The sequence below is a fragment of the Arachis ipaensis genome, chromosome B1, assembly GCF_059453495.1.
Source record: "Arachis ipaensis isolate K30076 ecotype BB chromosome B1, ASM5945349v1, whole genome shotgun sequence".
In the NCBI taxonomy this organism is placed as follows: domain Eukaryota; kingdom Viridiplantae; phylum Streptophyta; class Magnoliopsida; order Fabales; family Fabaceae; genus Arachis; species Arachis ipaensis.
The window spans coordinates 53318550-53333490 of NC_142436.1; the positions used below are offsets into that span (position 1 = coordinate 53318550).

Genomic DNA, 14941 nt, shown 5'->3' on the forward strand with positions numbered 1-14941 from the left:
AGTCTCTTAAAAAGAAAATATACACATGATTCTCTAAATACTAATCACATTTGGAAAAAAAATGTCCAAAATTTCCTTTCTGCTACTTAGATTTTAAAATATATTTTATCTAAAGGAGATCAATAATAATGCCACTCTTGAATTAATGTAATTTTCTAAATTATATTTGATTCTCATTATTTTATTTTTCTTGGTGATGAGAAAAATTTCATAAAAGTTGAAGTTAATTTGAGAATAATAAATAATAAAGGTGAGTTGCATTATTAATTGGAGAGTGACATAATTTATTCATTTATTTGAATAAGGAAGAGTCATGGTATATAACTATATATGTCATGAAATAAGTTTAACCGTGTCATTTGTGCATATATGAAAACACGGAATTTAGTAGGATGAAAAACCCTTATTTAGTGAGGCAAACAATCTTTCTCAATGGGAACTGTGAGGAGCTTTTAATAAATTTCAAATTTTAACATAAAAGGTAATATTTTGTAAGAAAGGACAAATGAAAAACTTTTTTCTTCTCTTCACATAAAAATACCTCAAGTTCATATATTAGTATTACACATTTGTACAATATACTAATATCACGTCCATTTAAAATTAAATTCTGACTAAAATAAGCAATTAAAACTGAAGGGTATACAAAAAGAGTAAAAAGTTGGCATTAAAAAAGGGTGATAAAGCTATATTTATGAGGAACAAGGGTCAAATAGAGAAGACAGAATATGCAAGGTATGAACTGGCTACTTGCTGTCACCCCTTGAAAGCCTTTGATTCCACCCATCATCCATTTCCACTCTACACTACAAACTCCTTTCACACCCCATTCAAACCCTCTCTCTCTCTCTCTCTCTCTCTCTCTCTCTCTCTCTCTTTTTCTGCATCTATCTGCCACGGAGTTCTATTTTTCTGATAGAAATTGATATTTGATAATGTAATTTCAGATAAAAGAAAATAAAGGGTCTACTCAACAAAACTTAAAACTGTGCTCTGAATCTCACGCCAATGGCTTTGTTTAGAGCTCTTGTGCTCTTCTTCTTCTTCTTCTTCCTAACCAACGTTTCTCTGCTTCTCAACTTCACTAACGCTGAGGATCCATTTGCTTTCTACAACTTTGAGGTCACTTACCTCACTGCTTCTCCTCTTGGAGTTCCTCAACAGGTTGCTTTCTTCTTTTCTATTTTCAATTCCCTAAAGTTTCAAGCTTTTTACTTACAGATCTACTATGGGTCACACACAAATAGCAATGTGAAGCTTGAAAATTTGAAATGCCTATGTGGTTTTTGTGGAAATGCCACGATGAGTAGTTTTGAGTTTTCACTTAGTTATATTGTAGTGTTTTGTAGAGTGATTAGAAAGGTGCTACTTAGTTTTCAGTTTTAGTAACAAAACTTTCTTCATATAATATATATCTGCATTGTATTTTTTTTTATTTTCAGGTCATTGCTATAAACGGCAAGTTTCCAGGTCCAACCATCAATGTGACCACAAACAACAACGTTGTTGTCAATGTCCGGAACAAGCTTGATGAGAACCTCCTCCTTCACTGGTAAAGGGTGCTCTTTTTTCTTTTGTCTGCCTTTTTTTTTTTGAAGTTAAGATCTTTTTTATTTGTTTTCTTAATTAAAGAAGCTTTGAGATGAATTTATGGATATTTGTTTATGGGTTGTTGAGACAGGTCTGGGGTTCAACAAAGAAGAAGTTCTTGGCAAGATGGTGTTCTTGGCACAAACTGTCCAATTCCTCCAAAGTGGAACTGGACTTACCAGTTTCAGGTTAAGGATCAGATTGGAAGCTTCTTCTACTTCCCTTCACTTAATATGCAGAGAGCAGCTGGTGGATTTGGTGGATTCATTATAAACAACCGACCCATTATTCCAATTCCTTTTGACACCCCACATGGGGACATTGTCATTATGATTGGCGATTGGTACACTCGCAATCACACGGTTAGTTTTTGTTGGTTGAATTAAATGGAAGAAAGTGATTAAGTAAATATCTTGGTCATGCTAAGCGATAATTAATACTTGGAATGCAGGATTTGAGGAAGGACCTTGATGCTGGAAAAGATCTTGGGATGCCTGATGGTGTTCTCATAAATGGAAAGGGTCCTTATAGATATAATGATACACTTGTTCCCGACGGCATTGATTTTGAGCAGTTTGATGTCCATCCTGGTAAGTGGAAGAAATTTAATATGAACTCTGAGTTCTTTTGTTTATTATCTATTTTAACTAATTGGTGGTTTTGTTAGGTCTGATATCATTTCATACCATTTGGGTCAAAGTTAGAGACTTGAATGTCTCCTTGTATAGTTCATGTAATGTTGGGGAAAAGAATCGTCTTAAGTTGCACATGACCTTGTCATGTGCATATCTCTTCCATTGCTTCTTTAACCTTTTCTTTGCCATTGTGCACATCTCTACTATTGTCTCTATTACCCTTTATATATGTCTACTTTTCATCATCTTAAGGTAGCTTAATGAATGGTGGAGATGTGCACATGGTATGGTCATGTATACTTCCAACATGAGAATCTTGGACTTCTTTAGACTTTAGTCATGAAAACAAAGAAGCAATGTCTAGAATATATGTTGGTTCTTTTACCCACAAAGAATTTGGTTTGGGTACATGGGACCTGACAACATATGAATGTTGAGAATAATAATTTTAAAACAAATAATAGTATAGAAGCCAACAGGGTTTCATGTACTCATACACTTTACTTATATCTGTTGAATAATGCATGTAAAAATGTTAGAATATATGCAGAAAAGAATTTTGTTGTTCCCATAATGTTGTTACGATACTTGAATTTGAATATCGTCATTGCTCATGAATCAATATTGTGGGTTTGTATAGCTGAGGCTTGGTGTTTAGACCTTGACAATCATATCCCCGCTATGTATTCTGAAAGTTTTTCTGATAATGTTTAACAGGGAAAACTTACCGACTTCGTGTACATAATGTTGGAGTGTCAACAAGTCTGAATTTCAGGATCCAGAGCCATAATTTACTTCTAGCAGAGAGTGAGGGATCGTATACAGTGCAACAGAATTACACTAGCTTAGATATTCATGTTGGACAGTCGTATTCTTTTCTGGTAACCATGGATCAGAACGCAAGTTCAGATTACTATATCGTTGCAAGCGCCAGGTTTGTGAACGAATCACGCTGGCAAAGAGTAACCGGAGTTGGTATCTTACGCTATACAAATTCCAAGGGTAAGGCGCATGGTCCTCTTCCACCACCTCCAGATGATGAATTTGACAAGACTTTCTCAATGAACCAAGCAAGATCCATCAGGTCTCTTTATGCTGCAGTTCTATAACATCATTGTTCCATTATTCCATGAACATGGTTGATTATCTTCTTTTCATTCGTCATTCTTAAGTTTCAGGAACACTTTCAAATTAAGTGACAGAGATATTTGTTACCTCAAGATTTTCCTATATTGTGTTGGGTTGTTGAGTAAATTTTAGGAAGAAACTTTTGGATATAATAAATAATTTTTAAAGCTAAACCCAAAAAAGTGTCATTCAGCTATAATTAAATTTATTGTAGAACATCAGTGTCCCGGTTGATGGAGATATTAAATGTGTTGCAAATATTAAACTACAACATTTAATTAAGTCATGGCACCACTAGAATTTATGTAGATTAGATTTTTAAATTTGAGTGTTGAGAAGGAAAAACTTGACTACTGACTCTTGTGATTATGTGGTTAATTATGCAGATGGAATGTATCAGCAAGTGGTGCTCGTCCCAACCCACAAGGGTCTTTCCGATATGGTTCCATCAATGTGACCGAAATTTATGTACTAAGAAACAAGCCAAGAGAGAAAATCAACGGGAAGAATCGAGCAACACTCAGTGGCATCTCTTTTGTCAATCCTTCCACTCCAATCAGGCTTGCTGACAAGTACAAATTAAAAGGAGTATACAAGCTTGATTTCCCCACCAATCCTATAACTGGACCACCTCAGGCCAAGACATCGGTGATTAATGGAACTTACAGGGGATTTATGGAGATTATACTGCAAAACAACGACACCAAGATGCATTCCTATCACTTGGATGGTTATGCCTTTTTTGTTGTCGGGTAGGGATATATTCCCTTCTCATTTGTGTGCCATTCCATTTTCGGAGCTTACATGTTACAATATCACTTAAAACTCGTTTCTTTGTCTGCAGGATGGATTATGGTGAGTGGACTAATAATAGCAGGGGCACATATAACAAATGGGATGGAATAGCTCGCACCACAGCACAGGTATACTGATATTTAATGCTATGCTGTTCTCGAAAACATTTATATGTTCTTGTTTATGAATCTGTCATCAAAAGAATAATAAAAAAGCAGTCAGATCATCATTAGAACTTCTGTTTTGATCCTATAACATTTCTCTACTTGTACGTTAGTTTTTCCTGTTCGCATCTGTGTTTCTGCTCAAGTCTTTGTAACAAGGCATTTTTGGAGTTGGAACTTGTTGTGACAACTCAACCCGTTTTATCCTTCAAGCTCTTCTTTTTCATCTTTTACCCTCGAAAACCTCAATTGGCAAGCATACTACTAGGGGACATGGGTATTATGGGGTTACCAAAGTCCTACATCGGGTAGTATAGGATGCTTGATGTTATATTTAAGGAGAGTGGTTCTCTGTAAACAGCTAGCTTTTAAGGTATGGTTTTTCACTTTCCTTAGATACTTAACATTGGCATCAGAGCCTTGGTTGTGGGCATCATGGAAAGGGCTACTTAATAGGCTGGATTAAGGTGAACACGGAATTATGATAGCAGGTAGCAAAGGGGAAAATAACTGGATAATTTTTGTCTGCTAATTTTTAAATATTTTATGCTGCTTCTTCGGTAACAGTTACAAAGTTTGTATTTCAAATGTACCGTTGAACTTCTACAATGTCTTTCATGTACCCAAAGTCTTCCCTTGTCTTCTGGTGTAGGTTTATCCCGGAGCATGGACAGCAATTTTAGTCTCGCTCGACAATGTCGGAGTTTGGAATCTCAGAACAGAAAACCTCGACAACTGGTATCTCGGTCAAGAAACATACATCAGAGTTGTCAATCCAGAGGCTAACAACAAGACTGAGCTTCCCATGCCAGACAATGCCCTTTTCTGCGGCGCCCTTGGGAAACTGCAGAAGTATGTTCCCCAATCCTTCTCTTTCAACAGACATTTTTCTTTTCCAGTGCAAATGGTTAAATTATGCCATATTTTTTCTTTTTCAGGCCTCAAGATATTAGTGCCGGTGCATCAATCGGTAAGAATACAGTGAAGCTGTTGTTCACTTGGCTGGTGTTTGTATGCGCCTTGATCCCCATTTTCTAGTGGAATCACAATTCTGGCTTTATTGGCTTGTTAGTGCTGAGGTTTCTGGCTTGAGTTCGTAGTTTTTTGTTTCTTTTTTTTGTAAGTCTTGTTTGTATTATTATTAATCTTGAAGTAATTTTTGACTTGTATTCTTTTCTATTTGTATTAGCATCTTTTGATGTCTGTTGTTCCAGGTGTAATTGATTGGGACTGGCAATTCTTTTAATGCCTATAATTTATGTTAGTAATTAATGACACGTAATCCAAAACTCAATTCAATGCAACATGGCACAAGTGGTTTCCACTTTCCACAGATATTACTCTTTTCCTTACTCTTCTTTTCTTCAATCTTGTATTTCTATACTTTTCCCATTATGTTAATATGTCTTTTATGGTCTAATTTTTAGTCCAACAATAATTGGCATTTGAAAATTTTATGGTAGTATGATATCGAGTTTCTTTCTACAATATTATTACTCCTTATCATGTTCACCCACCGATAATAATTGTTTTAAATGACGAGCTTTACAATTTTCTAGTTGAAGAAAGGGATAATTTGCTGAAGACAATTTAGTAACTTTATAGAATTATACTATCAAAAAAAGGAAAGGTATGGGCAATGAAAATGTTTGGTAACGAAAGAAAACTAGCCAAAAATAAGTTAGAATTTGCCTTATTTAACATTTATTAATTTATTAATTGTCGCGACAATTAATGAATGTTAAATAACATAAGTTCTGAGTCACCAAAAAATAACACAAGTTCTGACTGCTTTTTTTGTGTCTCGTATTATCAATTTCAATAGTTTTCTTTTTGGTCTGATACAATTTCATTGTTAAGTAGTAGTTTTTATAGGTCAAGATTCTTCAAGGCCCATGCGAGGCTCAAGATGTGTAGACCATAGCTGAAGATTAAGTAAACCTAACTGAATGTTTTCCTATTGCACGTTTGCCTCAATAAATTTAGCAATATTTGTTATGATGTGAGTGAGTTTTGTTTCTCATTGCTGGTTTAGTTAAATTAAAGTTCAATCAATCTCCTTCATTTGTTTCTCAACATTTTAATAATGAGTTAGATTTGATCATTGATGTGGTCCTACGTGTTTCCTACTCCAAAGTTGGGAACAGTTGTTACAAATTTTCATTCCAGGCCAAAATTGTTGGGTAGATTGAGCTGGGTTCATCTTAATTCAGATGGCAACTACTTTACAGAAATGGTTAGGATTAAAAGTTATTAAAAAAGTATATAATCACTTAAAAATGTCATATAGTTTTATTTTCCAATTTTGACTATTTATATGCATCTCTCTAGGTTTTGTTTTCTCACTTTATTATAATTTTTTGTTCTCATGTGATACACTCCTAATATTTTTTTTTGTCTTGGTTTGGGACAAACAGAACAACTTATAAAGCCGAGCACTCTGAATATGTTTTGTTAGTTTTTATTTTGGTCTAGGCACCTTTTTCTTCCCTTACACACACACACACACACTCTAGAAGAGGGTCCTTTTTCCCACTTTTTGGATTCGAATTCGAATGCAGCTTGAGGAGAGAGACCTATAAATCCTCCATTTGTTCCGAGTCCCAGCTGCGGGTCTGGGGATATGAGTCGTCCCCATATGGATTTATTTGGGACTTTTTTTTGGACGGAATTTGGGACTTCAATGGATTTAATTTTTGTTTCCTTTTCTTTTAGTCTTCTTAAATCAGGCCCATTATAACAAAAAAGAGTAAATAAAAAGTGGTCATACCATAAGCGGAATGGTACGATAAGAAAGTACTAATCGGCATCGCTCAATGCTCAACTAATAAATGGATCAATGCATGACAAAAATAAAATGGGTCGATGTGAAGACCATAAGCATAAAAAAGGGTCAATGTCAAATGATTTGAAAATTCAGCACGGCATCGCAAGGCTTGGTTTACTGGCAACTATGTTTGCCTTGCTAGGAGGTGCACCGTTTTGAAATCCTAGCTAGGTCTAGGAAGTTGATATATGGAACCCATTGAGAAAGGGAAGGGATGTGTGTGTAAGGGGTACTTGACCAGAAAAAAAAAAAAAAAATTCAGCATGATTAATATGTTGATCAGTGGTAGCTTTTTTACTCTGAGTGCTTAGTCTCTTGGTTTTTCAATTTGTCTTGTTCATCTGGTCTCTTCTCCCTTTATAGGTAACGAAGCTTGTTGTTTTGTAATCGTTCTGGACTCTGTGGTGTCTATTTTTTAGGACAGTGGTGGTCAGTGTATTTTAATTTTCAAATGTTAGCTTGTGTTGTGATTATTGGGTTTGTAACTCCCCTTAATGTCGACTTCTAGAACTTTGTGCACGTGTTGGCTCTGTTCGAGATATGCTCTGTTGATGGTTTTCATACCGAGGTTATTGGCATGGTTCACAGCCCCTAAGCTTGGCCTATAGAATATAAACATGCTGAGCTTTTGAGATGTTATATCCTCGGTTGGTATATGTCAGATAGAGCATGCTCGTAGCTCCCAAGTTCAACGTATTTTTTTTTGTAGGAAGAGTTGGGCCGATGATATGGGTAAAAATTGGGATTGTACTTTATCTAGTTGGGGTATAAAACGTTTGGGTTAGTGGAAAGAAAGAGAGAGCGTGTTTTTGGGTTTAGTAACTTCCCATTAAGACAAGTATCTTGTAAACTGTTTTTTCCTTGTGAAGCTGTAACGTTTTCGTGTGAGGAGAAGATCATGAGTAAAAAAGGTTAGTGTTTACTTGTGGTCAGTGTATTTTAATTTTCAAATATTAGCTTGTGTTGTGATTATTGGGTTTGTAACTCCCCTTAATGTCGACTTCTAGAACTTTGTGCACGTGTTGAGTCTGTTCGAGATATGCTCTATTGATGGTTTTTATACCAAGGTTATTGGCATGGTTCACAACCCCCAAGCTTGGCCTGTAGAATATAAACATGCTGAGCTTTTGAGATGTTATATCCTCGGTTGGTATATGTCAGATAGAGCATGCTCGTAGCTCCCAAGTTCAACGTATTTTTTTTTGTAGGAAGAGTTGGGCCGATGATATGGGTAAAAATTGGGATTGTACTTTATCTGGTTGGGGTATAAAACGTTTGGGTTAGTGGAAAGAAAGAGAGAGTATGTTTTTGGGTTTAGTAACTTCCCAATAAGACAAGTATCTTGTAAATTGTTTTTTCCTTGTGAAGCTGTAACGTTTTCGTGTGAGGAGAAGATCATGAGTAAAAAAGGTTAGTGTTTACTTGTTTGTTTTGTAGTTATCCGTTTGGTTGCTTGTCTTGTTTGGGTTTTGTCGAGTCATGGGGAAGAAGAAGGTAGCTATCATTGACAAGGGAGACCTTTATGGTTGGGTTGATGTTGATGTAAGGAGTAGAGTTTCAATTTTTAGTACTGTCGGTTTAGTGTTGCAATTAAACGATGTTAACTGGGTGAAAAGTGGGCAGCAGTTAGAGGTTAAATTCTTACGGGAAAGTGATAGGATATGTGAGAAGAGGTATGATTAGTCCTACTTTTACTTGTACACCTGCATGTTAACAGAGTTGGGTATAAGGCTTCCATTTTTAGAATTTGAATGTGGGGTTTTGTCACAATTGAACTGTGCTCTGACACAGTTGCATCCTAATTCCTGGAATTTTATGCGAACTTTTGAGTGTTTAATGAAATATTTGGAATGTTATCCATCTCTAGGGCTATTTTTCTCTCTCTTTCAGGCGAAGGGTGTATAAAAGGAGTCTTGGATAAATCTGAGTAGTTATCCGGGTCGTAGTATCTTTAGTTTGTATAATTCATCGTTTAAGAATTTTAAGGTGATGTTTGTGAAGGTGCAAATTGGTGAGGAATTTTATCCCTTCTTCCTGGATTCATTAATGAATGAAAAATTCCCTGGGTTTTGGTCTCCGGAACCGAAGTAGATTCTGGATTGTGAAAATAGAACGAAGAGTGAGGATTGTGTGTTGGATTTTTTGGTTTCGGTTCTGTCATCATCCGAATTGTTGTCTATCTCTAGTTTGTTGGAGCTTGAAGGAGATAGGGAAGTGATTGAAGAGTACTTAGGTAATTTAGTTTTGTGTGTTTTATGTTGTGGTTGTGGAGTGGTTGATGTTGTATTGAATTTTGTGTTTGTGTTATTATTTTTCAGGTGAGAAAGCCCCTATCTTGACTACTGCTAATATGAAAGCCTTTGTTAATAAAGTAAAAAAGAATGAAAAAGAAGGATCTTCCACCAATGTGGTGAAAGGGAATGAAATGGATGGAGCTCAATCTGTGGCTTACCAAGAAGCAGGAATGAAGAGAAGGAGGGTAGGGTCGTCGTCTAAGGTCGTTGATCTGACCAATCTTAAAGAGAGTAGCAGAATGTTTACGGTTGAGGAGATCAATATTGCTTATGAGAATCATCAAGTTCTTCATGGGTATAAAGAGGGTCTGAAGAATTCTTTGCGGACAAAAAGTTATCCTTTTATGGTTGCTGCTAATAAGTTGGCACAGACTAATGCTGACGTAAAGATAGTGCATGAGGCTAGAAAGATTGGTGTGGTTCGATACTTGCAGGTGAGTGTTTGTTTATTTCTGAGCTATGATAGTAGGAGTTACTGTTATATGTTAATTTGTATTTGATATGTTGATACTTAGGTTATTGGTGGTTGGTTGATGTCAATTGGATGGACATCTGAACTAGATGCTATTTTGGAGGGCGATAATGTTGTTGCTATAAAGAAGTTAAAGGATTCTCTTAAGGAAAAGGGGGAACAAATGAGCAGATTGAAGACTGAAGTGAAAGGGTTGAAGGAGAATTTAAAAAATGCAGAGAAGAAACACCAAAAGGTTAAAGGTGAGTTGAAATTGAATGTGGTTGATAGTGACAAGTTGAAGGCGAGGATTGCCGAGTTGGAGAATGAGGTTTTAAGTGCTTTTACACAAGATTTCGATTGAGCTATGACCTAGATTGGGGTGATTGCTCCTAATTTGGATGTTTTGAAGTTTAATGTTACCAAAATCGTTGCCAATGGCGAGCCGTTGGATGATGATGTGCTGGTCAAAAACCAGGATGAGAGTGTGATTGTAGGTCAATAAGAGTAGTGGATACTTTTTCTTGTCGAATTATTCTATTGGAATGTTTTGTTGATATAGTATAGTCGCTTGTAGGCGTATTAGGTATTTTGATGTTTTGCTATGTATAGCGTAATATTAGCTTGTTTGCCAAGCTCACGGTACTTTTGTTTCTTTTTAATGAATATGGTATGTCTATATAAGGACTTCCGTTTGATTTGATAACTTTGAAACAGAATATGATGTATTGAGATGGTGTAAGAATATTTATGTTGAAACTTGTAAAATACATGTGATTGATATAGTGTGGGGCCTCATTAAAACCTCTCTAAGAAAAACCCAAGTGGGAAAAAAGCTTGTGAATAGGAAAAATAATATCCCCCCTTATCTATACCAGGTTTAAATAAAATAATGTTTGAGTGAAGAAACATTCCAAGTACCAGGGATGTTTGCACCTCGGAGTGTTTGGAGTTTGTATGCTCCTTTGCCAAGAACTTGCATTACTCGGTAGGGCCCTTCCCATGTTGCGACGAGCTTACCATAAGTAGGTGGTTTTCTTGCCTCCTCTGTGCATCTGAGAACGAGGTCTCCTTCATTGAATGATCGTAAGTGGACTCTTTTGTTATATTTCCTTTGGATTATTGTTTTCATTTCTTGATGTCTTATTGCTGCTCATTCCCTTTCCTCGTCCATGGTATCCAGCTCAAGCCTTCTTGCATTATCGTTGTCAGCTGGGGTAGTGTGCTCGGCTCGTATTGAGTTTCGTGTGACTTCTACTGGGATCATTGCATCTGCACCATAAACAAGTCATAAAGGTGTCTCATGTGTGGTGGTTTTTACGGTAGTATTGTAGCTCCAAAGAATTTCTAGAATGAGCTCTGCCTATTGTGTAACAATCTAGCTTTCGGAGTTTTTGAATATACGAGATTTTTTTGTGGAAATGGAGTCTTTTGGAAGATCAGTGAAGGAAGCACATCTGCTGTATCATCAAGTACCTCAATTTACATCATCATTATGTCATCATTAAGAAAGAACCTCTTCTGAGTTAAGCTTGACGACATAGTCGTGAAGAACCTAGTTTTTGAGCCGTATCAGTTAGGAGTTTTAGATTCAGGTTTCCGTAGTTAGTCTCAGTTTGACGAGTCGGACTCGATAAACAAGAGAAGAAAAATAATAATATAATAATATTATATTAATATTAGAGTTTCTTGAATAATATTATAATATTATTTGATCTATTTTAGTTAAAAACAGGAGATCGGTTTAACCGGGTTCACAGTCTGCGGGTGCAGGTTAAAACTAGCACTCTCCGATGGCTTTAACATTGCTAATGTCTCATCATATATCTTCTATTCTCATGTTAATCATATTACTAGTGTCATCTATACTAGTAGCTCAGATATATCTCTAGATGTGTTGTTAAGTGTGTGCTCTAATATATCTAATTTTAGTAATTATGCACCGGAGATATTTTTCAACCACCTCCCTAACTATCCAATCATCATCAAGCACATTTTTCCCCATCCCCAAGACACTCCAAGCTACTCACTTCCACCTTTAATAGACAAAAATAAGAGAGAAAGAAAAGAGAGAAATCTTTGAACACATAGAAGTTTAAATCTTGATTTCTTCCAAACCAAAACTCAAATCAAAATTCTAAATCGATTAAAGTGTTCCTCTTCAAAACTATGTGACTTTTCTTGGATCAAAATCAGGTGAGATGGCTGCTCTCCCTCCATCTTCAATTCAGTTTCAAGGAAGCCTTGTTAAACTTGTATTTTCTTGATGTTCTTCCATAGATCTTGCTTAGCTTGACTTGTGGGCCAAGGAACTTTAATTTCCAGTAGGTTTGATGGAACAAAACCTCTCACTTTCCCGTGAGCTCAACGCTGCTCGTGGTCAGGCCACTGCGGCAGAGGGGAAAGTAAGAGAGTTGAAGGAAAAACTTGCTAAGGCCATGAAGTCGGCTGAGCTTACTAAGCAGGAAGCTTTGGCCATGAAGAAGAAAAATTAGAAAATTTTTAAGGATGCTCAAGCAGCGATCACTACTACCGAGGAGGCGACCAAGGCTCAAGTCTCCCTCCTTGCTCCCGACTTCGATGTTTTAGCCGTTGGGGCATTCAAAATGATCCAGGACGGGAAGATTGTTGACGTCCCAAGAAAATGAGTTGCTTTGTAAATTGCTTTGTACCTTTTGAACTTCTGGGCCGATGTGGTACCCTTGTAATTTGAACTCGTAACTTGTGGTATTTTGAATATTTTTATTTTGTTGATAAGCTGATGAGATGCTCCCTTTAAGCTTCCGTTTTAACGTTTTCATTCTTAGTTAGCGTTTTGGTTGCTTTAATTGTTCTTACTTTCTCATTTGGCCATCAGGCCGTTAACTGCTGCATGTTAGATATCCACTGATTGCAACATTGTCGCACCCAGGGTGATCAATCTCGGGTAACTGTTTTTATAACTTGAAAACAATAAACCACAAACATGACATTAAACATAACATTAGATTGCCACAACATAGTTGTTTGTCAATAATAAGCCTCGTTAAAACCCCTTTGCTGTTGCCTTGTGTAGAAGGCAAGGGGAAAGAGTGCCTCTTCTTTAATAACCAAACGAAGGTACAGAAGTTTTTCGTAACAAGCATTTAAAAGAAAATTGAGTATCGAACAAAAATATGATAAAGTAAAGGATGACAGTAATTGAGGTAAAAATAAGGGTGAAGAATAACCATCAGGTCGGGAGGTCAGCCTTCAAGAGTAAAACCTCTTCAAGTTTGCCATATTCCATGTCCTCGAAACCTCCCTCCCGTCCAACCGTTCCAACTTATAGGCACCTTTTTCGAGAAATTCTCTTACTCTGTACGGCCCTTCTCAATTGGCTACTAGCTTGCCTTCTCCAGGAGTCGGCAGGCTGATGTCGTTACACCGCAACACTATGTCACCTTCTTCAAAGCTTCTATTATGCACTTTGCGATTATAATGCAAGGCTATCCTTTGCTTTAGTGCAGCTTCCGACAAGTGTGCCATCTCCCTTGTCTTGTCAATTAAGTCTTTTTCGATTGCTTCACTACCCCCACCTAGGAGTAGCCTTGGGCTTGGTTCCCCGATCTCCACAGGGATAACCACATCAACATCGTAGGTAAGCCGGAAGAGCGTCTCCCTGATGGAAGATTGTGGTGTTGTCCTGGAGGACCATAGAACGGAGGCCAACTCGTCTGCCAAAGAGCCTTTTTGCTGATCAAGGTGCTTTTTTAACCCACTGAGGATAACTTTGTTCGCTGCCTCGACTTGCCCGTTACTCTGGGGATGTTCTACCAAGGAAAACTTTTGCTTGATCCCCAATCCAGCTAAGAATTCTACAAACTTTTTATCGGAGAAATATGTCTCATTGCCTGAGACCACGACCTCTGGGATTCCAAACCTGGTGATTAGTTGCCTCCAGAGGAACTTTTGACAATTTGCGGAGGATATGCTTGCTAACGGATCTGCCTCCACCCACTTCGTGAAATAATCAATGGCCATGATGAGGTACTTGACCTGCCCTGGGGCTATCGGAAACAGCCTTAAGAGGTCGACTCCCATTCAGAAAAAGGTCAGGAAGCCAGCATAGAACTTAGCTCTTCTACTGGGGCCTTGTGCAAACTCGCATTCTCTTGACATTTCTTGCACTTTTTTACAAACTCCCGGGCATTCGCCATCATAGAGGGCCAATAATATCCTTCTTTGACGAGTTTCTTGGCTAATGCCTTCCTTCCAATATGGTGGCTGCAACACCTTTCATGGACCTCGCTTAGAACGTAGTCCGTTTGGTCGGGATGTAAGCACTTCAACAGGGGCTGAGTAAGTCCTCATTTGTATAGCTGCGATTGTATTACTGCGTACTTAGCAGCCTCTCTTCTTATGACTTTGGCCTCCTTTTCATCTTCAGGGAGTGGCCCTTCTTAAGGGAAGCGTTGGATCGGGTTGATCCACGAGGGAGGGTCTGGGACTTGGGCCAAGCAGAGGTTCATCGATGCTTCCTTCACCAAACCCTGGATGAGAGATTGGTTTCCCACTCTAGGTTTGGTGCTTGCCAATTTTGACAAGAGGTCAGCCCTGGCATTTCTCTCCCTGGGAACATGCTGGACCGCTACCTCTTCAAAACCCTCACATAGCCATTTTGTTTTCTCAAAATACTTTTGTAATAAAGGGTCTCTGGCTTGGTAGGTTCCATTCACTTGAGAAGTCACGACTTGGGAGTGGCTGTTGACCTTGAGTTTTGTTGCTCCGACCTCTTTGGCTAAGGTGAAGCTGCCTATTAGGGCCTCATACTCCACTTAGTTGTTTGAGACCGAGAACTCAAATTTGATGGATTGCTCGTAGATCATTCCTTCCGAGATTTTTAAAATGATCCCAGTCTCTCCGAACGCTTGGTTGGACATCCCGTCAATGTGGAGCTTCCATCGTGTGCTCGGATTCTCGAGGACATCACCGGTCACTTCCACCAAAAAATCCACCATTGCTTGTGCCTTGATCGCATATCGAGGTTCATACCAGATATCATACTGGGACAATTCTATTGATCATGTCATCATACG

General features: G+C 37.7%; 1 protein-coding gene across 1 annotated transcript; it reads left to right on the top strand.

Moving 5' to 3' along the window:
• Positions 1-694: 694 nt before the first annotated feature.
• Positions 695-5647, top strand: LOC107630010 (monocopper oxidase-like protein SKU5). The gene is made up of 9 exons (XM_016333006.3): positions 695-1164; positions 1443-1552; positions 1682-1952; positions 2042-2180; positions 2943-3309; positions 3740-4105; positions 4198-4276; positions 4965-5164; positions 5251-5647. Exons 1-9 carry the CDS (start codon positions 1009-1011, stop codon positions 5348-5350), a joined length of 1788 nt encoding a protein of 595 aa, XP_016188492.1. The 5' UTR covers positions 695-1008; the 3' UTR covers positions 5351-5647.
• Positions 5648-14941: the final 9294 nt, after the last annotated feature.